Here is a 19,643-nt window from a genome sequence, read left to right as displayed (position 1 = left end):
GTGATAAAAAGATTGAACAGTGTACTTTACACACAAGCCTTTATGTAAAAAACAACATGAGGACTTAGCATATTTCATTTGAGAATGGAATGAGTTAAAGACAGAGAGAATCTGAATGTAAGGAAAACAGGGGAAAATCATTGCATGTATTTAGCTATGTTTCTTGCCAGTAACACCAGCAATAACCTGCAAAAAAACACTTGAACCATGCGCTTTCTGAGATGTCAACAAGGAAGGATGCGTGAAGGCCAGACCAAACATCTCCTTCATGGTTTTGCTTTGTTCAGTAAACTTCACAAGCTTGGATACAAAATCTGAACTTTCCACAACCTGAGTCATGCCCAAAGCACGTTTAAAATCGGTTTAAAGCAAAACCCATGATAATCTCAAGCTTAGAAAAGCAAAGGAGGTGGAAACAAAAACAGATACGATGATGATGACAAGGAGGTGACATGAATGTCGTATGAAACCAGTCACATGAATCTCAATACAGTAAAGAGCATGAGAATGAAAGTAGATTGCCTTTAACAGCACAATGCATGACCACTCTGTAGCAAACACAAATCAAGTCTCAGACTACATATTCAAGTGAATCAAATGATAAATGAAGGCAGGCACTTTGAGAACATGATATGGTTTCACTATAAGATGCTAATGACTTTCAAAAATCCCAACTCATTTTGCTAAAAGTCTCGCAAGCTTGGTCTCTTTCACAATGGAACCAAAGATACATCACACAGAGACTCACTAGGGAGCATCAAACAATCATCAGAGATTAAAATAATCAGAATGTGGAAACTCTATTTCATTAACACGTTCTATATCCTAAATGTTTTAGAACAGAGACCATCACTATCAGCTTCTTCTTGTCTTAGTTATGAAATAAAGCACCATTCCCATCAGAACAAATTCTCTTATGTTGAATCCAAAATCCATTCTCAGAAACTCATATGAAACACAAAAACAGAGACAATTACCTCAATGATGCTTGAAACCCAAATCGGAGGGGAAGAGAGAACTCGAGTCTTGGAGTTGAGAGAGCTCGTGGCTGCGTGAGATGGAGAAGCGAGAGCTCGAGGCCTGGAGATGAGAGAGCTCGTGGCTGCGTGAGATAGAGATGAGAGAGCTCAAGGTCTTTGTCGGAGTTGAAGATGAGAGAGCTCGAGGTCTTCGTCGGAGATGGAAATGAGAGAGCTCAAGCCGTGGAGATGGGAGAGCTCGTGGCTGCGTGAGATGGAGATGGGAGAGCTCGAGGTCTGCCTGAGATGGAGATGAGAGAGCTCGAGGTTGCGTCAGGGATGAGAGAGAGAGATGCGTCTTGCGTCAATTAGGTTAAGGTTTTTATGTAAATACTTAAATGTTTTAAGGACAAAATGGTAAATTATGTAGATAGACGCAGAATTTAAGTTTCAGCCGCTGATTTTATCGGCGTCCAGATTTTATTAACGCATTGAAGCAGCGTCTAGACGCAGCCGCAGCCGCAGGTATCTGCGTCAATCAAACGAACAAACTCTGTGAAAAAATAGCCGCTGTCGCAGCCGCTGCCGCCCTGCGTCAACCAAACGAACAGCACTTTATTCATTTGTTTACGCTTCCTTTCCTTTGACCCAGAGCCGTGCACACAGTATAGAAATTAAGGCATTTGCCCCTGGCCCATGATATTGTAAAAAATTTGGGGCCCCCATTTCTTATAAGTTTCATTGGTATACTAATAGAAAATGTGTTTTTGGTGTTATTTTCCAAATTTATAATTTTATTTCCATAAGATTAACACAAAAATATCAGCAATCTCTAATCATTTATAAACTATTATTCAACTATAACTTGAATTTCTGTTTTATTTAACATTTTGGTTATATCTAAAATTGTGTAATTAATTTTTTTCTTTTTTTTTTTTTTTTTTTTGAACTTTTTTTTTTCTTTTATTTACTTTAGGCTTTTTGGAGGCTAGGCACGGCACTGCTTCGACCACCGACATGTACATCTTTGACCTTACCATAAGATAAGTTAAACAAAAACACAAACAACATATGGTATTTTGTCCAACGATGTCGATTCTCCGACGAATGTACAACTTGTAATTAAGATTTTGAGTATGTTTACGCGCTTAAAGGTTTGGAGGCAACCATTGATTAACAAAAAACCAAATCGTCTACGTTGTCTGCGTCTACAGTCACAAGTGGGTAAACATGTCTATAGATATAATACGCACACTGAAATGTGGCATAAGTTTTTTTTTACAAATTTATGGATTTATCTCTATATAATTTTTTCAAAATTTTAGGAATTTGAAAATAAATGTTTCAAAGCTTTTGCCAAAACTTGTATGCTAGACCAATTTCAATCTATCTCTATTTTTACTTTTATATTTTGTTTTAAAATAGAGAAATTCTATTAGAGATTAGATTTGTTCCAAAGTATATACTTTAATATAATAGAGTTCTTTTTTTTGTCGGGTTTATTATGCTATTAGAAACAACGAGAAACATTACATAAACGATATTACAGTTGACCGCTCTACCTGACTTATGAGAATTCATGTATGACTGCATTACCCTGAGTCGCCCTATGAGATCCATTCCTGACGGTATTTCTTGCGTCATGCTGAAGATCCCTTGTAAGACTTGTCTCCAATATTCTGCATAATTCGCATTCTCCGGAAATTGAAACCCAGACCTCTTGATGTAGAAATTACGTCGCATGGGATTCGAACCCCAGACTTAGGTGTAGAAGCCTTTAAACCTTGACCACTAGACCACGGTGCTTCCACATATAATAGAGTTCTTCATAGGAAAAAAATATTGAAAATTATTATTTTATCTCTAAATATAGAAACAAAAATAAGATTTTTCTAAAAAAAAATTCTAAAATAGAGAAAATTTATTATATAATTATTTATTAAAATAAATTCGTCTTTATAATATATAGATCTCTATTTTAGACGAAGATATAATAACATACATTAAAGATGTTTTTAATGATTAAAAAATCAAGGGTTCTAAACGGATTGCAACGCTGACATGCTTTTTAGTTGACCCATGATTAAACTATCATGATATTATACCACAAACATAAAATATTAAGAAGTTTTAAAATAAAAACAATCTAGTGGTAATGGTGATGGTGATGATGAAGTTTAATTGTAACACTTCTAAGAGATCTAAAGATCAGTCAAAACCCAAAAGTCAAACAATTGAAAATTTCCAACAAAAATAATTGACACCTCTAATCGTCACATCACTCTAAATGTGTAAATTACACAAATTACAAATATAAACAATATAATATTTTTGACTAATTTAAAAGTAATTATATAAATTACACAAATTACAAATATAAACAATATAGTATTTTTGACTAATTTAAAAGTAATTATAATGGTAAATGGTTACTTTCTTCTAAAATTTAAATTTAGATATATAAATAAATTATATTAAAATGATACATTATTTTTTAAAAGATATTTTTTGAGTTTCTTACCAATGGAGTTGGTAAAATCTTTTTAAAATAGTTATTTATGTAATTAAGGCATCTTTGTTGTTGCCGTTGTATTCAAATAAAACCATTCTGTAGTATTAAACCGGACTGAGTGCACATTTAAGGCCTCGCTAAAAGTCACTAAAGCCCAAATTAACAAGAAGAACGGTTCGGTTCGGCTCAAATTGGAAATTTCTGGAAACCGAAAAAAAACTCGAGAACCGCTCATCTTATAAAACGTCTGCAAAACCCCAAGTACTAGGGTTTTAAACCTTCTTTTCAATTCCAAGCAAGTCTATCGCCGTCCAGCCAAAAATGGGGTTCTGGGGTAAGTTTCTCTGCGCCCTAGTCTCTCGGTTTCTCTGATTCTTGGTTCTGATTTGTGTTACTTCTGCAGGACTCGAAGTGAAACCTGGGAAACCTCAAGTTTACAATCCCAGAAACGAACAAGGGAAGCTTCACCTCACTCAGGTATGTAATAGCTCGTTTGAGACTATTTTTGGGAGCTGCTGAGTGTTGATGTTGTGTTGTCTTGCTTTTGCTACCGTTCAGGCAACTCTAGGCTCGGGTTCGGGCAAAGAGAAGAGTGTGATCCAGTGTTCCGTAGAAGGAAACACACCCATCTACTTGTGTTCACTGTTACCCAACAAAACCGAGTGCTGCCCTCTGAATCTCGAGTTTGAGGATGAAGACGAGACCGTTGAGTTCTCGGTGACTGGTGACAGAAGCATCCACCTTTCTGGATTCATGGAGGATTACGACGAGGGGGAGGAGGAGGAGTATGAGCTGGACGAAGATGATTCGTATCCTTTTACTTGTTACTAGCTGATGCTTTCTTGTTTTTTTTTTTTTTGTTTTTTAATAATCTTAAGAAGTTTTTCATTGCGACATTATTAGAGATGGTATGGATGTTGCTGAAATGGGGTCAGAAGAGTCTTCTGACTATGATGATAGTGAAGATGAGATGGATGAGGATCAGATGGATCAGTTTGAGGACTTTCTTGATCGCAATCTCGAAATGTATCGCCAAGCCACCGTCCCAAACAGCGGAGGTACTTTTTGTTTTAACACCACAGAGCTTAATCCATTTACAATAGCATTTTAGTGCAAGTGTGGTTGCTTTATAAGAATGTTTGAAACGTGAATTTATGTGCAAGTGTGGCTCCTTGGTGCATTTGTGGTTATAATATATATAAGTGCTGCTTGGTTTTGTTATATTTCCTTTGTAATGTTAAAACAATGTGAATGGTTTTTTTTTTTTGCTAGTTGTGATTGAGGAGATAGAAGATGAAGAGAAGCCTGCCGAAGATAAAAAGACTAAACGATTAAAGAAGAAGAGTCAAGCTACCAAAGACGAGAACGCAGATAAACAGATTGTTGTCAAAGAGAGTGCACCAGATGTTCCAGTTCTTGAGAGCGAAGATGAAGATGGTCTTCCTATTCCCAAAGAGAATAAGTCTGGTGAAGGTAGCAACAAGAAGCGGAAGGCCAAGGCTTCTGAGCAAGATGGTGTACAAGAAAGGTATGTTTCTCTTTGACCTTTTTTTTTTAACTGACGCTGAGGACATAGTAAACATATCATATGTTGAGAAATATGAAATTGTTTCTATATTTTTTTTTGTTTCAGTGCAAACAAGAATAAAAAGAAGAACAATCAGAAGGAGAAGAAGGAAACCACCCAAACTTCTTCAAACCAGAAAGATCAAAATGGAACTGTAAAGAGTGCCATGTGAGAACTCTTATCTCTTGATTTAAGGACTCCTTTTTTAAGAAGGCTTTGTACAAAGATTCTTCCAGACCTTTTCTCATCTAACAATTCCCTGGGCCTTTTTTAAAAATGAAATTGAAGGATTGGAAGCTCTAAGACCCCAGATAAATCTTCTGACAAGAAAAATAAGAAGCAGAAGAACTCAAATGAAGAAGCTACAGTGGAGAAACCAAGGCCAGCTTCAGTAGAGCGCAATCAAGTGAAATCTAAGGCTCCTCAAGAACAAACATACCCAAGCGGGCTTGTTGTTGAAGAGTTGAAATTGGGCAAACCCAACGGCAAGCAAGCTACTCCTGGAAAGCAGGTATACTGATATAGTTTGCATATATGATATCATATGGTTACTGCATGCATTACACGTAAGGCTATTAAACAAGATGGTAGTGTTAGTGTAATAAAATGTGGGTGTTGAAAGAAACAACATCAGATGGGAAGTGAACCAACCAATGTCTTATAAGACCTAAGCGCACCCAGACCCTTAAGTAGTGGTGAACTCTAGCAAATGGTCTTTTTCGGCTTGGTTTTGGGAACAATTATTTAGAATGCATCATCAAACGTATGTGTTAGCCCTTTATAGAGCTATTTAGAGCTCATTCTATTTTTTTCTGAGTGCAGGTTATTGTCCGTTACATCGGCAAGCTTCAGAAGAATGGGAAGATCTTCGATTCCAACATCGGAAAAGCACCTTTCAAGTTCAAGCTAGGTTGGTATTTTTTTAACTAGATGCAAAAGAAATTAGTTGAGAATTACAAACACTCTTGTGTATGGAACGTGATACTTGTTCGCTTTTTGTAACGTGCAGGTCGTGGAGAAGTCATTAAGGGATGGGATGCTGGAGTCAATGGTAAACTAAATTGTCTTAGTGGCTCTAATCACTTTGTTCAAAATGTGCATCATGTTGTTTTGATGTCAATTTTTGTTAAAATTCCACAGGAATGCGTGTTGGTGATAAAAGAAAGCTTACAATTCCTCCATCAATGGGGTAAATCATCATGCTGTTCCTTGCTCAGTTTCTTTTCTTGATTGTTGGTGAAGTTTTTGGTTTGTAAACTTTTGATGGGATGTGATTCCACAGGTACGGTGCTCGCGGTGCCGGTGGCCAGATTCCTCCTAACGCATGGCTGTCGTTTGAAGTGGAACTGATTGATGTTAAGTAAAAACCGCTCCGAGTTTATAGAATCTATGATTAGGAGTTATCAGTTTCGTTGGTTGCAAGGAATGTAAGGTGTGATTTGTACCTGTGTCAATGATCGATCCTTAACCTCTTGTACCTTTTGAGAATGCTTTTGTTTTTTAAGTTGTCATGTATGAGTTACTCATATTTTTATGTTAACTAGTTATTCCTTTTCCTATTGCTTGAAAAATTAAAATCCTATGAATAATTATTGTAACTATATACCAAACTGATTTCCTCTAGACATGGCATTAAAGCCATTTAACCATACTTTTGGATACTACCTGAGTATTAAGAAAAAGACCATCCTAAGCCCCTATGCAGGTTCAAGCAAACAATTTTGATATTTAGGTGGCATACTGAATGATTAAGGATCGTAATTCCTTTTCGTTATGAATTACGAAAACCAGCTCCTTGTGCTAAAATGTTTAGTTAGTTTAGATTTTACGGAAAAAAAAATGTTTAGTTTAGCTTTCAGTTTTGGTGGTGATTAATAGTGTTTCAGTAGAACTGAAATTATGGTTTTCTGAAAGAAATATTACTTGTATACAAATAATATACAGAAGAACATAGTAACTATTTAAAGATAAAAGCCATATATATATTTGAAACATTTAAATTTGGAAAAGAAAAAAAGTTTTTCTTGAATGAGAGAGTTTTGCAAGAGTAAGTTTGTTTTCTAACATGGATACTACAACAATCACAAGAGGAGAGAAACCTAATGATAGCAGCTTCTAACCACTCTGTGTTAAAACCATATCAACCAAAACCTGAAACCCCATAAAAATAAACACAGCAAATAAATCATCAGCTAGGAATCTCGTTGTCAGATTGGCTATCACCTCCAAATTCTTCATCTTCACCTTCTAACTCATCATCATCATCTCCTTCATCCTCCTCGCCCTCCCCTTCTCCACCTCCTCCTCCTCCTCCTTGGATGGAAGAGAAAGGATCCTTGACGTGGTTAACAGAGTTCGTGTAGTAACTGTGAACCGCGTTCGCTGTGCTATCATGCGGATACGAAGGAGTTGGTGCAGGTACAGTAGTAACAGAGTTGTTAAGCCTCTCGAATCTCGCCTTTCTTTCTTCTGCGGTGATGTTAAAGGAGATAGAAGGTGGTTGAGCTCCGAATCTTTGCCGTCTTTCTTTTGCTAGCTGCAGGTGTGACTGCTCCTGAGCCGCTACAAATGTCGCTACCATTACCTGTGTAATATAAGTCGATGTCAAAGATTCTCTCAAGGCACAAAGATATTGAATTTTTTTTGAACCAACCTGAACAGGAGCAGCAGCAAGAAAGAGACCAGCGAGTCCTCCACCAAAGACACGACCGTCTGGTCCTGCAAGACAAACACTCATACCACCAGCTCTACTTCGAGTTCCTCCAGAGTCGTTTTGCATAAACAAACCCGTCAAAGAGAGAATCTCAAAACGACCCTGATTGATGATCAAAATTTAAAAAAAAAAAAAACATTTGAATCAAAACCAAATAAATACAAAGGTGAGTTCTTTATATATGACAAGACAGAAGAAGAGAGTATCTAGACCTCGTAAGTTAGAGTACCCCCGGATGTAGTAGTTTGACGCAGCGTAACATTAGAGATGAGACCGTTTGCTGAAAGAATGCAGATAGCACGAGATCCTTGTTGAGAAAATGTCATTATCTTCATCATCACATCCTGCACAACAAATCCATGTGTCAAGAGATGTTAGATAAGAATAAGATATCCCCAGTGATCATATATCATCATAAAATGATAAAAAGTCATACTTCTCCGGCGTTAACTGTGAGCATATGAGGTGTAAAGTTAGCGCCGACAAAATCTGCACCATTTCCTCCTCCTACACCTGCAAAACTAGTTTCAACTGAATCCAGACATGTCAGAAACCAAAGCTGACACACACAACAAACACATAGACTTACTTAAAAGTCAAAAACCAAAACTGCTACATTGATCAGACACAACATCAAAAGGTTCCAAAGAGTTTTAATAAATACCAGGACTTGTGTCGAATTGAAACATGTCAGACTTGTTAAGCCATTGACTACTGGACTTGCCACGCCCTCTACCTCGCTTCCTAGGAGGCAACCCCGAAGTCAACGGAACGGAGGAGGAGATTGGCATCGGGGAAAGAGTCACAGCGAGAGTCCCGTCAGGATTATACTTTCTCGGCCTCCCTCTCTTCTTCTTCTTCTGCTGCTGCTGCTGCTGCTCGGAGGAAGCCGTCTCCGTCGTCGGCATTGTTAAGCTGAACTGAGGGGCAGCCGTATTCTCTACAGAAGAAGAAGAAGTGATGGGTGGGGCCGAAAACGGGTTCGGGTTATCGGGTCGTGGTGGGTCCATCGGGTACACTGCGTCAGAGGCAGCAGATTGGTTCAAGCTGGTGGTGGTGTTGTTGTTGGTTCCTTCTCTCTCCTCCATCTGGACATAAAGATTGAGTGATTCCGACAAAATGAGTAGAGACCAATCAAAGATGAGTGATTCCGACAAAATGAGTAGAGACCAAATCCTTCCGAATCTTTGTGATCACGAAAGGTTGAAGCTTTTGGTTTTACTAACTAACAAGCTCAAGATTCAGAGAATGAGAGCTAAAACACGAAAGATCAAGTTTTTAAGGGGAAAGAGATCAGTTAAAGAGACAAAAGAAACAGAGCTAATATTGAAGAAATCAATCATTGATTTTCAGAAGATTCAATCTCAAACATCGATAATTGTAAGCAAAGATGAAAGATCTAAAAAAAAATATTTTCAATGGGGGTGGTTTAAGTTTGGGAAGAAATGTGAAATTAGGGCTTTGGTTTTCCAAAGAGAAAATATAAACAACTTAAAAAAATTAGAATCAATAAAAAAAGAAAAGAGATAAGAATAAAGGAAATGAAACTGTAGATTTTGATAATATAAATAGAATAATATATAAATGAATCACGACTTAATTTGAATAATTAATTATTTAATTAAGTAATTTGATACTGAAATTAAATTTTCTAATTTGGTTACGGACCAAACAACTCATTTGGTTTTTATCTTTCTTTTGTAAACTAACTAGATTTTGATCCATTTTTCGAAAATGCGGATATATTCTTCGTTTTTAATTTTTTCTAAATTTTTTTTTTATATTTGATTTAATTTTATATATCATAATTATGTTTAATATTAATTAATTTAATAATATAATTTTTTAATGAATAAAATACATATTTTTGTCAACGAATAAAATACGTTATTGGATATAGCTTATACTTTGTTTTAATAGAATAGCTAGTTTGTATTAAAAAGAAATTCATTTGGGATATTAAAATAAGGAAGGAAAAAAAGGCTGTAAAGCAAAGGAGAAAACGTAACGTTTGAGCCATGCTATAATGCTTTTTGGCCTACAATAAACATTAGGAATTAGGATAAGGACATAACTCTTTTTAGTATAAATCTCGTTGACTAAAAAACTTTGACTAAAGATTCCTCCTTAACTCCCACACACAAGCGGTCACTGGTCATTACACTCAAACCAACGGACTGGGCCTTGTCAGACTCCATTTTCACATGTCATGATGATGATGATACACATCATCGCACGGTTGACTAACTCCAGAGGGAATTGTAATGTCACACAGATGATGTTGTATCATCTTCTTTGTTTGGGCTCTTCTTATTGGGCTTTTTCTATTACTAAAAAAGTGGGAAAAAACTCTAAATCCAAAACCCGAATCACACCACCTGACCCGTTTTCAGATCCATTTCCTGCACCTGAGAGTAGTAAACACGATGAGCACGGAGATGGACGACTCTTCAGATGTGCGGCGGCGCGTGTCATGCACTAAATACTTCGACGCTCTCTGGTTCTGCTACTGTATGTCTTGTCTCACTCTTTTTGTCTGATCGCATTCTTCGATTCGGTTTTTTTTTCATTGGACAAACAAAATTTGAACTTGATTGATATAGTCTTCTCTTAGCTCTGTAAACAACTTTATTTGTGTAATATTCAGTGTTTGTTTTGTCTGTTTTACAATTAAAAAGAAACATAGCTCAAGGTTTAGAAATGTTTTAGTTTTACACCCAAATGATAAGGAATTTTGGTATTTGAAAAAAGATGTCTGAAACCATTTCCGCAATGTATGTTTTTGTTGAAGGGATGTCTAGATGCTCCATCAAAACCACCAATGGCGATGAGACATTACAAGGTGGAAAGTCCGATGAAGTTTCATCTTTTATGAAAGAACATGATTTTTTTTTCTTTTTAGGTGTATGTTTTGTATTTGTGTCTCTGTTTGCTCGAAGGCTCTCTTCTTGCATTCTGTTAAGCTATGTTTTTCTGCTCTCTATGATGATGAGTTCATTTCACCTGTAAAGTTTTGTCTTGGCTCTGTTGACTAAGGATAATTAACTGAAGAAACCATATTATTTGCAGCACCATATTACCAAATGCAGCAGTACTACCGGGTTGGGAAACTTGATGATTGTACTAAGAAGTTCTCTGCTCTCTTTGATTGTCTTTCATTAAAGACCAAATCTGCTTCTGAAGCCCAGGTTTGTTGATTCTTTAATCTCACAATTTTACTTTTGTCTACTTGATCAAACACTAGCATCATTTATCGGATATCACTTACACTGGATAGAATATTAACTATGACTTGGGACTTATGTGAATCACACTTCTTTTCAATTATTATGGTTCAAGCTTTTAACTGTTTACTTTCAGAATCAATTCTGTTATTCTTACGGAAACAGTATAAAAATTGGAAACATTTGTTCTCGTGCACAATATCGAAAACATTGGTTGAGGTTCAACTGTCTATGTATATGAGAGAGTATCTGCTATGTTCCATAATATTTTGAGGTTTGACAAAATGCAGAAAATTCTGGAAGAGCAAGAGAAAGCAGATGCAGCAAATCATATCTGGATTATGCGGACAGAGGAAGAAGCTTCAAGACATTGGAACGAGACCTTCGGCCATTTGGATGATCCGAATTATTAGAAGTACAGTTTTACTTTCCCTACTGGATTCTTGATTTGACATTTTTTACTTCCAAGAAACTCGATTTCTGCTAGAGATCTGCAGATTTTTCTGCCGGATAGGAAAAAAAAAAGTTTTTGTCATTAGGTTACCATCAATATTTTGAGCTAAGTTATGTCTCAATCCCCAAAGAAGCCACCAAAAAAAAAGATGGAGGGATGTTCAGAGATCATTTGTTGGACTGTGGAATGTGTTTGGTTGATTGGTAACAACAGAAAAAATACATGTTAACAGAAATGTAAAGTTCATTATTTTAGACATACACCAACGTTTATTTCTCCTTAAAAGGTCTTCTATTACAAAGTTTAGCAATTTTTTATGTGATCCGTGGTACCACAAGGCGTCTAGGCCTAGAAGTATAAATACGACAGTACTACAACGAGAACGGTCGGAGAAGACAGAGTTTATTTGGATTCCTTTAGATTCTCCAAACATCAAGGAAAGCTTTTCCATCGAGCTCACGTGTGGCCAAGCCCTTGAAATACTCTTCAGCGGTCACGGTCCTGAAACATGCACCCTTTTGCCTTTCCACGAGACTTCTCAACGGACCAATCTCTTTACGCGTTCCCGTATGGTGAAACGCCGCCATAGAAAGCCTCTCTCTTTCCGAGTTCACTACCCCACGATGCTCTATACTTTTGTATGTCCCATTCGTTATCATCTACATTGATAACCAATACCCTTAATAACCAACCATTCACAATTGATATACCATTGTCTTTCTCTCTAGTCCATTTGACTTACCTCTAATATGTCTCCAATATTGACTACGAAAGCATTTGGGAGTGGTTTGACTGAAACCCAGCTGCCATTTTTCTTGATCTGGAGACCTTCCACTTCATTCACCTGCAAGAGGATGGTGAGTCCTGTAGCGTCAGAATGCGGAGTTAGACCAATAACCTGGTCCGGCTCAGGACAAGGAGGGTAGTAATTCATCCTCAGTTTCTGTCCTAAGTCGTCACTAAACAAGTACTCCATTTCCTCGGGTTTGATCTCCAGGGCTCTTGCCATGCTCGCTAATAAGATCTTAGTTATGCTTTTCACTTCATCGGAGTACTTCTCTAGTGTCTCTCTGGAGAAACAGAACATAAACAAGTATTTGACAGAGAACACTTGTTAGACAAGTGAAACATTGACATGGACCTCCAAATGTTTTAAAGTTATATACATAGACGTCTAATTTCTTCTATAAAAATATTTTATCAAAGTTTTAGTAAATTTTTATATTTCCCAAAATCTCAGATGCAAACCTGAAGGGAGGAGGTAACTTGCGGTACAAGTGAGGCTTGCGTAAATCAACAGGTTGCATTGTTATGAAGAACATGTCTCCCCAGTCGAGTTTCTGCTCCTCTGAAACAACAAAAGCTTGTCCAAACCCTTCGATCTCACCTGGTCGTTGCCAGAGGTTCTTTTTCTCTGTCATGGGAAGCTTGAAGAAGTCTTGAATCTCTGACTTAATCTTGTCCAAGAAACTTGAGTCTACTCCATGGTTTACAAGCTAGATAGATAATCATAAAGACAGGTCAACAATGATGTACGTTCTTAAAGAATGAGTTTCTAGACTTGCCTGGAAAAATCCCCACTCTTTGCATGCAAAGTCGAGCTTGTCAATCTCTGAGTCCATGGAGGTTGAAGAACACAAAAGGTTCATGTCGATGATGGGGATCTCGGTTGTTAAATCACTGTCGATCTCAGCTTTGTCTAGATCAGACCGTACATACCTCGGAGGAACCCTGGTGATCAGCTTCTCCTCCACCATCTCTTGAACAGAAGGAACTATAATGGAGCTCCACTGGATACCTCTCTTGGCTTCCATGGTGACTTCTTCTTGAATGCTAAAAAATGTAGCTAATGCCAAATTTAATGAGTGCTATATTTTGGTAACAGTCAAATTACAAACTTAAAAAAAATTACAACACTTTTGTTGAATTGTTTTTGACATTTTTGTTACAAGTGTGAAAGCACTGACCAAAAAGAAAAGTGATAATTGTCCAATTACTACATCATTATTCGATTTTTTTTTTGACTTTTCGTGAACCGGTCCTAAAATTTTAAAGACTATAGACATATTTTTCATGCAAATGACTCTTTTGAAAATTTCATTTAACTTTTTAAGCAAATTTAAGGCTTAAAATTTTTTTTGGCAGTTTTCGTCTCTGAAATTTTAGAAATTTAAAGCCAATTTTTTTTTTTTTTGACGAAACAATTTACAGCCAATGTTTCATTAGGTTTTAAGCATTAATAACAAAACAAAATGAAATTTGAATTAACGTGACGACCATGACAATGACATGGAGAATAACTATAGAGATATGTATTATTACTTATTAGATATAAGAGAAAAATGAAAAAACAGTAGAATTCTGTAATCATTGACAAACAAGTGCACACTTACGAGTGCGTTTACGTAAGAAAAAGATGTACATCTAGAAGTTCAGATGATGTCATCAAAGAATACGGTTTGGTTTGTAGAACGTAGTCCAAGAAGATATGGCTACTTTTCAACGTTTTCTACAGAGCCTGAGCCTGTCCTACCAATAATTGGACTGGAAGCAGACTTAGAAAATATGACCTATTTTCTTAATAAAAAAAAAATTTAAAGAAATGTAAGTAGGATACGTCGTCGAATTCCACACCTCCTCTCCATTAGATCTCAAATTTACCACTATAATTATTGAATCACTAATATAATTATGTGGCCGGTATAACAGTAAAAAAAAAATCTCTGGAGTCTAGACTTAGCACTTGGGCTTAATATTTGTTTATGTATAAGATGTTTACAAGGCTTTGGTAAGCCTTAGTTTCTGGTATATAATAAAGTACTGTAGCCCAAATTTAAACTTTCGTTTATTTGAAAGTATACGTGCTGTTTCGGAAGGCAAGAAAACGACACAGCGTTCCCTTTCTACAGAAAAAATGGAAAACTGCACGGTAGGCTTTAACTTGCGTGCCATGTTCAGTTTCTGACCTATTCCTTTTTAAATGTTCGCAGGTCGCTTAAAAGCTGAAACACACCAAAAAATCCCACTTAAAACGGTGTCGCGGGAACGTTGAATAATTATTTTTTTGGACGCACTGCTCTTCATTATTTTTTTATTATTCTCCTTCGATCCGTTTGCTGGAATCTGAACATCGAAAATCCAAAAAATTGAAATCGCAGACACCTGAAGGAAGTAGAAGAAGAAGACGACAAGATGTGGAGACGCGTGGCATCACTTTCTTCGACGATTTCTTCATCTTCCCGATCCCTTTCGCGTAACCAGGTGCGACGTTTTCCGCTTTGTTTTTCAATCCCAATCGCTCGAATCTTGTGGAATTTAAAGCACAGTTCATTAGGTATTTTTCCAGGCAGCTTTTGGGCTCAGCATTCGAGAATCATATGCAACGGAGATTAGCAAACCGGTAATATATACTACATAACATTATATTGGTTATATATGCTCGTTTGATTGTGAGTTTGGTATTGTACATGGAACTTGTTTTGTATTTTGTATTATGTGACAGGGAGAAGAAGGTGTTTTACGGCCGAAAGAGAAAGCTCCGTTCATTACATTTGTACTTGGTGAGTTTTTCTATTCTGCTGTTTTAATAATGTGTTGGATCTATTCAGAGTTTCATCTGGAATTTTTGATAATATGACCACTGGGACAAAACTAATATTAGACGTTTTGGTTCTGGGAAATAAAATAATGTGTTCTTCAATCAATGGCACACCATCTGTTGTTCCATTCTTGTGAAGTGAATCAAAAAATATTGGTTTGAGTTTTAGTATGACGGATTGTATAAATATAATCAATTCTCAGGAGGACCTGGAAGTGGGAAAGGAACGCAATGTGAAAAGATTGTTGAGACCTTTGGATTGACACATCTCAGTGCTGGTGATTTGCTTAGGAGAGAAATCGCTATGCACACTCAAAACGGGTACACAGACTGTTTTCAGTTTTTCTTTTTCTCTCCTCTGTGTGTATTGTTACTAAGAAAGCGTTGTAAGTTGCTCATGATGAGGAGGAAATCTCAATGTTGCAGGGCTATGATTCTAAACTTGATTAAAGATGGCAAAATTGTTCCCTCTGAAGTTACAGTCAAACTATTACAGAAGGAGCTGGAGTCGAGTAACAGTTCCAAGTTTCTCATTGATGGCTTTCCACGAACCGAGGAGAATCGTGTTGCTTTTGAGCGCATTGTCAGTTGTCTTCTTCCTCTTTACTAAGAAATGCTCTCGAAACTAAAGCTCCTTGAAACTCCTTGCAGGTAGGAGCCGACCCGGATGTAGTGCTGTTCTTCGATTGCCCCGAGGAAGAGATGGTGAAACGAGTCTTGAATCGTAACCAGGTGCGTATTTCCACTGTCAAAGTTTTCAGTTAATAACACAGTACCATGAAAACACCGAATCCTTGATGACGTTGCAGGGCAGAGTTGATGATAACATAACTACAATGAAGAAGCGTCTGAAAATCTTTGAGGCCTTAAATCGTCCTGTTATCGACTACTACAAAAACAAAGGAAAACTCTACACTGTGAGTAGTAGTACTTCATTGCAAAACAAAAAACATTTATGCCTTCATCTCGGAGAAGCTTGCTTGTTAATATAGTTTGATTCGAATGTTTCGTAGCTGATATATACTGATTCATCCTTTTGTGCAGATTAATGCAATAGGAACAGTAGATGACATATTCAAACAAGTTCTACCTATTTTCACTCCATTTGAGGAGGTATACACTAACTTCTTTCTGCATTTCAATTCAAAATGTCTTTCTTGTTTGCATTATTCATTCACCTGTGTATAACTAAACTATAATTTGTGTATGTGCAGCAATTGAAGCAGAGTCGCCATGTAAATCCAAAGTCTCCTTTGGTAGAAAACTCTTCTTAACAAAAAGTTAAATCAGTCTCTGAAATTTATTCATTACTTATTGAATTTTGATACGCTTTGCATCCTTTTGTTTGTATTATCTTATCATAACTCAAAAAGGAAAAAAAAAAACAATGTAACTTTTAATATTTATTACTAATATTTCACATTAAGCTTTGCTTCTTCTCTCCATTTATCATATTGAGAACACAGAGAAGATGGTGAGTATCGTATACACACCAAGCTTTTATTATCCATCTATATCTTCTTCTTCGATGAAAAAGAAGCCCAGACATTACGAACAGTTGAAGCAAAGACAAAACCTCGACAACAACAGTGGTTTCACTTCCCTCTCTTTCTCCAAACCATCTCCCACTCCAATCTTGGTCGGAAACCAATCCATTCAACGGACCAAACTCGATGCCTTAGACTCCGTCATCACAGAACTCGAAACCTCCGCCAGAAAAGGCATCACGATCACCGAACCAGAGATCTTCGCGTCTCTCCTCGAGACATGCTACACCTTGAGAGCCATCCACCACGGCGTCAGAGTTCACCGCCTCATACCCGCGTACCTCTCACGCAACAACCTGGGAGTATCGTCGAAGCTCGTCAGATTGTACGCCTCTTGCGGCTACGCGGAGGTTGCGCACGAGGTGTTCGATCAAATGTCTAAGAGAAAGTCATCTGCTTTTGCTTGGAACTCTCTCATCTCGGGATACGCGGAGTCTGGTCAGTACGAAGACGCCATGGCTATCTACTTCCAGATGGCTGAAGATGGCGTTAAACCAGACCGGTTTACTTTCCCACGAGTGTTGAAAGCCTGTGGAGGAATCGGTTCCATTCAGATTGGAGAAGCAGTTCACCGTGATCTGGTTAAAGAAGGTTTCGGACGCGATGTCTATGTCCTCAACGCTCTTGTTGATATGTATGCTAAATGCGGCGACATTGTTAAAGCAAGGAATGTTTTCGACGTGATTCCTCAGAAAGACTATGTTTCTTGGAACTCAATGTTGACTAGTTACCTTCACCATGGCTTGTTACACGAGGCTACGGACATTTTTCGTCTTATGGTTCGAGATGGGGTTGAGCCTGATAAGGTTGCTGTATCCAGTGTTCTAGCTCGTGTTTTGTCTTTGAAACATGGACGTCAGTTACATGGATGGGCGATTAGGCGAGGAATGGAGTCTGAGTTATCCGTTGCGAATGCTTTGATTGTTCTCTACTCCAAAACGGGACAGTTAGGTCAAGCCTGCTACTTATTCGATCGGATGCTCGAGAGAGATGTTGTATCTTGGAATGCTATTATCTCTGCTCACTCTAAAGATTCTAACGGTCTGAAGTATTTTGAGGAGATGCAGCGTGCTGACGTTAGGCCTGATGTTATCACGTTTGTATCGGTGCTATCTCTCTGTGCTAATACAGGAATGGTGGAAGATGGAGAGAGACTATTCTCTTTGATGTCGAGAGAATACGGGATAAACCCGAGGATGGAACACTATGCGTGTATGGTGAATCTCTACGGAAGAGCAGGGATGTTGCAGGAGGCTTACTCAATGATTGTTCAAGAGATGGGGTTTGAGGCCGGTCCAACTGTCTGGGGAGCTTTGTTATACGCTTGTTACATCCACGGGAATGCAGATATAGGAGAGGTTGCTGCTCAACGTCTTTTTGAGTTGGAACCTGATAACGAACACAATTTCGAGCTGTTAATGAGGATTTATAGCAAGGTAAAGAGAACAGAAGATGTTGAGAGAGTAAGACAGATGATGGTAGATCGAGGATTGGAAGCATAGGTCTCCTCGAAGGTACACTGTAATCCTTACACACACACACAAGTGGCTTGTTTGTTCATAGGGAAAAGGATCACGTGACATGTGTGAACGCGTCTCTGATTGGTTAGCTGTTAGAAGTGATTTCTTTTATGTCTATAGATTCTCGAGGGATGTCTTCTGCTAGATTTGACTTAAAAACTAGCGTCTTCACTAATATTGTACTTTTTTCCACTGCATCATTCAATTGAAAAGCAATATTTCTCGTGACCAGTGCTTTCATATGGGTTAGTAACATGGGTTTAGTCATTGGTCACGTGCACTAGGACCTACCACTTGCATATTTAGAAAGCTAGGATCCAAAATATGCTGTCTAGAAGTAGCATTGTCAAGTAATAAAACACTGTAGATGAAGACAAGCAGTTCCAGCTTATCCTCTTTAATTGATACCCTCATTGCTTCACATTTATGAACGTTTCAACTAACTCCAGACTCCATTTTTTGCTAAAAAATAAATAGTGCTTTGTGTGTAGCGCAAAGTATCAGCCTCTATATAAATCCCTGAACCCCTTTTAGTTGTTTATATCAAAAACCCATTTGTGTTTGGAACGCAAAATGGTGAAAAGTTTAGCTCTTTCTCTGATTCTCTTTGTTCTGTATGCGTCCACCGCAGCTATAGCCACGGCCAGAAACCTTGGAGAGGAATCTAGTGATGATACAGAGTTCGTGAAAGCCTCTTGTGAGACAACAACTTACCCGGAACTATGCTTTCAGTCTCTGTCTTCGTATGCAAGCGAGATCAAGAAGCGCCCTCGTCAGCTCGCTGAGACAGCGCTTGCTGTTAGCTTGGCTCGAGCAAAGTCAGCCAAAACTTATGTCTCGGACATGACTGACTATAAAGGAATCACAGAGAGGCAGCACGAGGCTGTCTCGGACTGTGTAGAAGAGATGGGAGATACTGTTGACAGGTTGAGAAGTTCGCTCAAGGAACTGAAGCATCTGGAGGAAGGCGAAAGCGGAGAAGACTTCTGGTTATGTCTGGACAATGTCAGGACGTGGACAAGTGCGGCTCTGACAGATGAGAGCACGTGTCTTGATGGGTTTGGAGGGAAAGCCATGGATGGAGAGCTTAAAAGCTTAATCAGAGAACACATTCTGCGTGTGGCACAAGATACGAGCAATGCATTGGCTTTGATCAATGTATTTGCTTCCAAGCATTGAAGATATTGCAAAGGTTTGGTCCTGGGGGACTGGTGTTTTACTCTTGGATTTCTCTTCTTTTGTGTGTGTTTTGGTTTGGTTCCGAGTCATCAGTTTTCGCTTACTACATTGTTATATGACAAATCACCTACGGGCTCACATAGTTGATTTTAAATTGGTAAAATTATATAGATCTGTAAGCCATGTAGAGGATGTTGCAATAATATCTTTTAAATCTTTCTCAGGTCATCTTTGATGCCATTCATCTGTGGACTGTGTTAGTGATACAGAACTCATAGAAGTAAAGCTGAATCTGCAATAGGCCTGAAAGACTTTCGAGTTTGGCCCAATAATATCCTCAAAAATCCGTAACCAAACTCTATTTCGAAAC

The 19,643-nt window shown here is 37.8% G+C and overlaps 7 protein-coding genes across 9 annotated transcripts; 5 read left to right on the top strand and 2 right to left on the bottom strand.

Moving 5' to 3' along the window:
* The first annotated feature begins 3,680 nt into the window (after positions 1–3,680).
* LOC108838019 (peptidyl-prolyl cis-trans isomerase FKBP53) lies at positions 3,681–6,597 on the top strand. The gene is made up of 11 exons (XM_057003201.1): positions 3,681–3,805; positions 3,875–3,948; positions 4,030–4,280; positions 4,375–4,529; positions 4,744–4,999; positions 5,105–5,206; positions 5,327–5,549; positions 5,861–5,948; positions 6,048–6,089; positions 6,179–6,227; positions 6,321–6,597. Exons 1-11 carry the CDS (start codon positions 3,793–3,795, stop codon positions 6,400–6,402), a joined length of 1,335 nt encoding a protein of 444 aa, XP_056859181.1. The 5' UTR covers positions 3,681–3,792; the 3' UTR covers positions 6,403–6,597.
* A 441-nt stretch (positions 6,598–7,038) lies between these two features.
* On the bottom strand, positions 7,039–9,213 carry LOC108819689 (AT-hook motif nuclear-localized protein 3). Its single transcript, XM_018592742.2, has 5 exons — positions 8,416–9,213; positions 8,188–8,282; positions 7,964–8,095; positions 7,692–7,853; positions 7,039–7,622 (listed from the first exon to the last, which is right to left on the bottom strand). Exons 1-5 carry the CDS (start codon positions 8,837–8,839, stop codon positions 7,227–7,229), a joined length of 1,209 nt encoding a protein of 402 aa, XP_018448244.2. The 5' UTR covers positions 8,840–9,213; the 3' UTR covers positions 7,039–7,226.
* Positions 9,214–10,102: 889 nt separating this feature from the next.
* Positions 10,103–11,510, top strand: LOC108826133 (uncharacterized protein C227.17c). 2 transcript variants are annotated; one of them, XM_018599510.2, is made up of 4 exons: positions 10,106–10,262; positions 10,543–10,593; positions 10,821–10,939; positions 11,266–11,510. In XM_018599510.2, exons 1-4 carry the CDS (start codon positions 10,178–10,180, stop codon positions 11,386–11,388), a joined length of 378 nt encoding a protein of 125 aa, XP_018455012.1. In that variant the 5' UTR covers positions 10,106–10,177; the 3' UTR covers positions 11,389–11,510. The 2 variants fall into 2 exon arrangements, with proteins under 2 accessions (XP_018455020.1, XP_018455012.1); XM_018599518.2 differs by lacking the exon at positions 10,543–10,593 and having other exon boundaries at positions 10,103–10,262.
* Positions 11,511–11,654: 144 nt separating this feature from the next.
* Positions 11,655–13,280, bottom strand: LOC108826123 (protein SRG1). The gene is made up of 4 exons (XM_018599502.2): positions 12,995–13,280; positions 12,678–12,925; positions 12,172–12,499; positions 11,655–12,088 (listed from the first exon to the last, which is right to left on the bottom strand). The coding sequence occupies exons 1-4, from the start codon at positions 13,241–13,243 to the stop codon at positions 11,846–11,848; spliced, it is 1,068 nt and encodes a 355-aa protein (XP_018455004.1). The 5' UTR covers positions 13,244–13,280; the 3' UTR covers positions 11,655–11,845.
* Positions 13,281–14,438: 1,158 nt separating this feature from the next.
* On the top strand, positions 14,439–16,463 carry LOC108840135 (probable UMP-CMP kinase 2). 2 transcript variants are annotated; one of them, XM_018612961.2, is made up of 9 exons: positions 14,439–14,690; positions 14,776–14,829; positions 14,932–14,989; positions 15,231–15,348; positions 15,454–15,610; positions 15,679–15,759; positions 15,837–15,944; positions 16,072–16,140; positions 16,242–16,463. In XM_018612961.2, the coding sequence occupies exons 1-9, from the start codon at positions 14,622–14,624 to the stop codon at positions 16,299–16,301; spliced, it is 774 nt and encodes a 257-aa protein (XP_018468463.1). In that variant the 5' UTR covers positions 14,439–14,621; the 3' UTR covers positions 16,302–16,463. The 2 variants fall into 2 exon arrangements, with proteins under 2 accessions (XP_018468463.1, XP_056859180.1); XM_057003200.1 differs by having other exon boundaries at positions 14,452–14,690; positions 14,764–14,829.
* Positions 16,464–16,482: 19 nt separating this feature from the next.
* On the top strand, positions 16,483–18,864 carry LOC108843655 (pentatricopeptide repeat-containing protein At4g25270, chloroplastic). The gene is made up of 2 exons (XM_018616896.2): positions 16,483–18,088; positions 18,726–18,864. The coding sequence occupies exon 1, from the start codon at positions 16,499–16,501 to the stop codon at positions 18,074–18,076; it is 1,578 nt and encodes a 525-aa protein (XP_018472398.2). The 5' UTR covers positions 16,483–16,498; the 3' UTR covers positions 18,077–18,088; positions 18,726–18,864.
* On the top strand, positions 18,101–19,489 carry LOC108830187 (pectinesterase inhibitor 7). The gene has a single exon (XM_018603791.2). It carries the CDS (start codon positions 18,668–18,670, stop codon positions 19,271–19,273), a length of 606 nt encoding a protein of 201 aa, XP_018459293.1. The 5' UTR covers positions 18,101–18,667; the 3' UTR covers positions 19,274–19,489.
* The last annotated feature ends 154 nt before the right edge of the window (positions 19,490–19,643 follow it).

This window comes from Raphanus sativus, chromosome 2 (genome assembly GCF_000801105.2).
Source record: "Raphanus sativus cultivar WK10039 chromosome 2, ASM80110v3, whole genome shotgun sequence".
Lineage (NCBI taxonomy): Eukaryota > Viridiplantae > Streptophyta > Magnoliopsida > Brassicales > Brassicaceae > Raphanus > Raphanus sativus.
Note: the sequence above shows the minus strand (reverse complement) of the source record. Positions and strands in the feature narration are given on the sequence as shown.

What these genes read in the sequence shown, in the direction of transcription:
- LOC108838019 (XM_057003201.1), top strand. An exon ending in GGAAGCTTCACCTCACTCAG is followed by an intron (nt 3,949 to 4,029) that starts GTATGTAATAGC and finishes GCTACCGTTCAG; the next exon opens with GCAACTCTAGGCTCGGGTTC. An exon ending in ATGGGATGCTGGAGTCAATG is followed by an intron (nt 6,090 to 6,178) that starts GTAAACTAAATT and finishes AAAATTCCACAG; the next exon opens with GAATGCGTGTTGGTGATAAA.
- LOC108819689 (XM_018592742.2), bottom strand. Translation starts at nt 8,839, where the DNA reads ATGGAGGAGAGAGAAGGAACCAACAACAACACCACCACCAGCTTGAAC. An exon ending in TCAATTCGACACAAGTCCTG is followed by an intron (nt 8,283 to 8,415) that starts GTATTTATTAAA and finishes GTCTGGATTCAG; the next exon opens with TTGAAACTAGTTTTGCAGGT. An exon ending in TTGCTGCTGCTCCTGTTCAG is followed by an intron (nt 7,623 to 7,691) that starts GTTGGTTCAAAA and finishes TATATTACACAG; the next exon opens with GTAATGGTAGCGACATTTGT.
- LOC108826133 (XM_018599510.2), top strand. Translation starts at nt 10,178, where the DNA reads ATGAGCACGGAGATGGACGACTCTTCAGATGTGCGGCGGCGCGTGTCA. An exon ending in TGGCGATGAGACATTACAAG is followed by an intron (nt 10,594 to 10,820) that starts GTGGAAAGTCCG and finishes TATTATTTGCAG; the next exon opens with CACCATATTACCAAATGCAG. An exon ending in AATCTGCTTCTGAAGCCCAG is followed by an intron (nt 10,940 to 11,265) that starts GTTTGTTGATTC and finishes GACAAAATGCAG; the next exon opens with AAAATTCTGGAAGAGCAAGA.
- LOC108826123 (XM_018599502.2), bottom strand. Translation starts at nt 13,243, where the DNA reads ATGGAAGCCAAGAGAGGTATCCAGTGGAGCTCCATTATAGTTCCTTCT. An exon ending in AAGTTACCTCCTCCCTTCAG is followed by an intron (nt 12,500 to 12,677) that starts GTTTGCATCTGA and finishes CTGTTTCTCCAG; the next exon opens with AGAGACACTAGAGAAGTACT. An exon ending in ATATTGGAGACATATTAGAG is followed by an intron (nt 12,089 to 12,171) that starts GTAAGTCAAATG and finishes TTATCAATGTAG; the next exon opens with ATGATAACGAATGGGACATA.
- LOC108840135 (XM_057003200.1), top strand. Translation starts at nt 14,622, where the DNA reads ATGTGGAGACGCGTGGCATCACTTTCTTCGACGATTTCTTCATCTTCC. An exon ending in GCTATGCACACTCAAAACGG is followed by an intron (nt 15,349 to 15,453) that starts GTACACAGACTG and finishes TCAATGTTGCAG; the next exon opens with GGCTATGATTCTAAACTTGA. An exon ending in GTGTTGCTTTTGAGCGCATT is followed by an intron (nt 15,611 to 15,678) that starts GTCAGTTGTCTT and finishes AACTCCTTGCAG; the next exon opens with GTAGGAGCCGACCCGGATGT.
- LOC108843655 (XM_018616896.2), top strand. Translation starts at nt 16,499, where the DNA reads ATGGTGAGTATCGTATACACACCAAGCTTTTATTATCCATCTATATCT.
- LOC108830187 (XM_018603791.2), top strand. Translation starts at nt 18,668, where the DNA reads ATGGTGAAAAGTTTAGCTCTTTCTCTGATTCTCTTTGTTCTGTATGCG.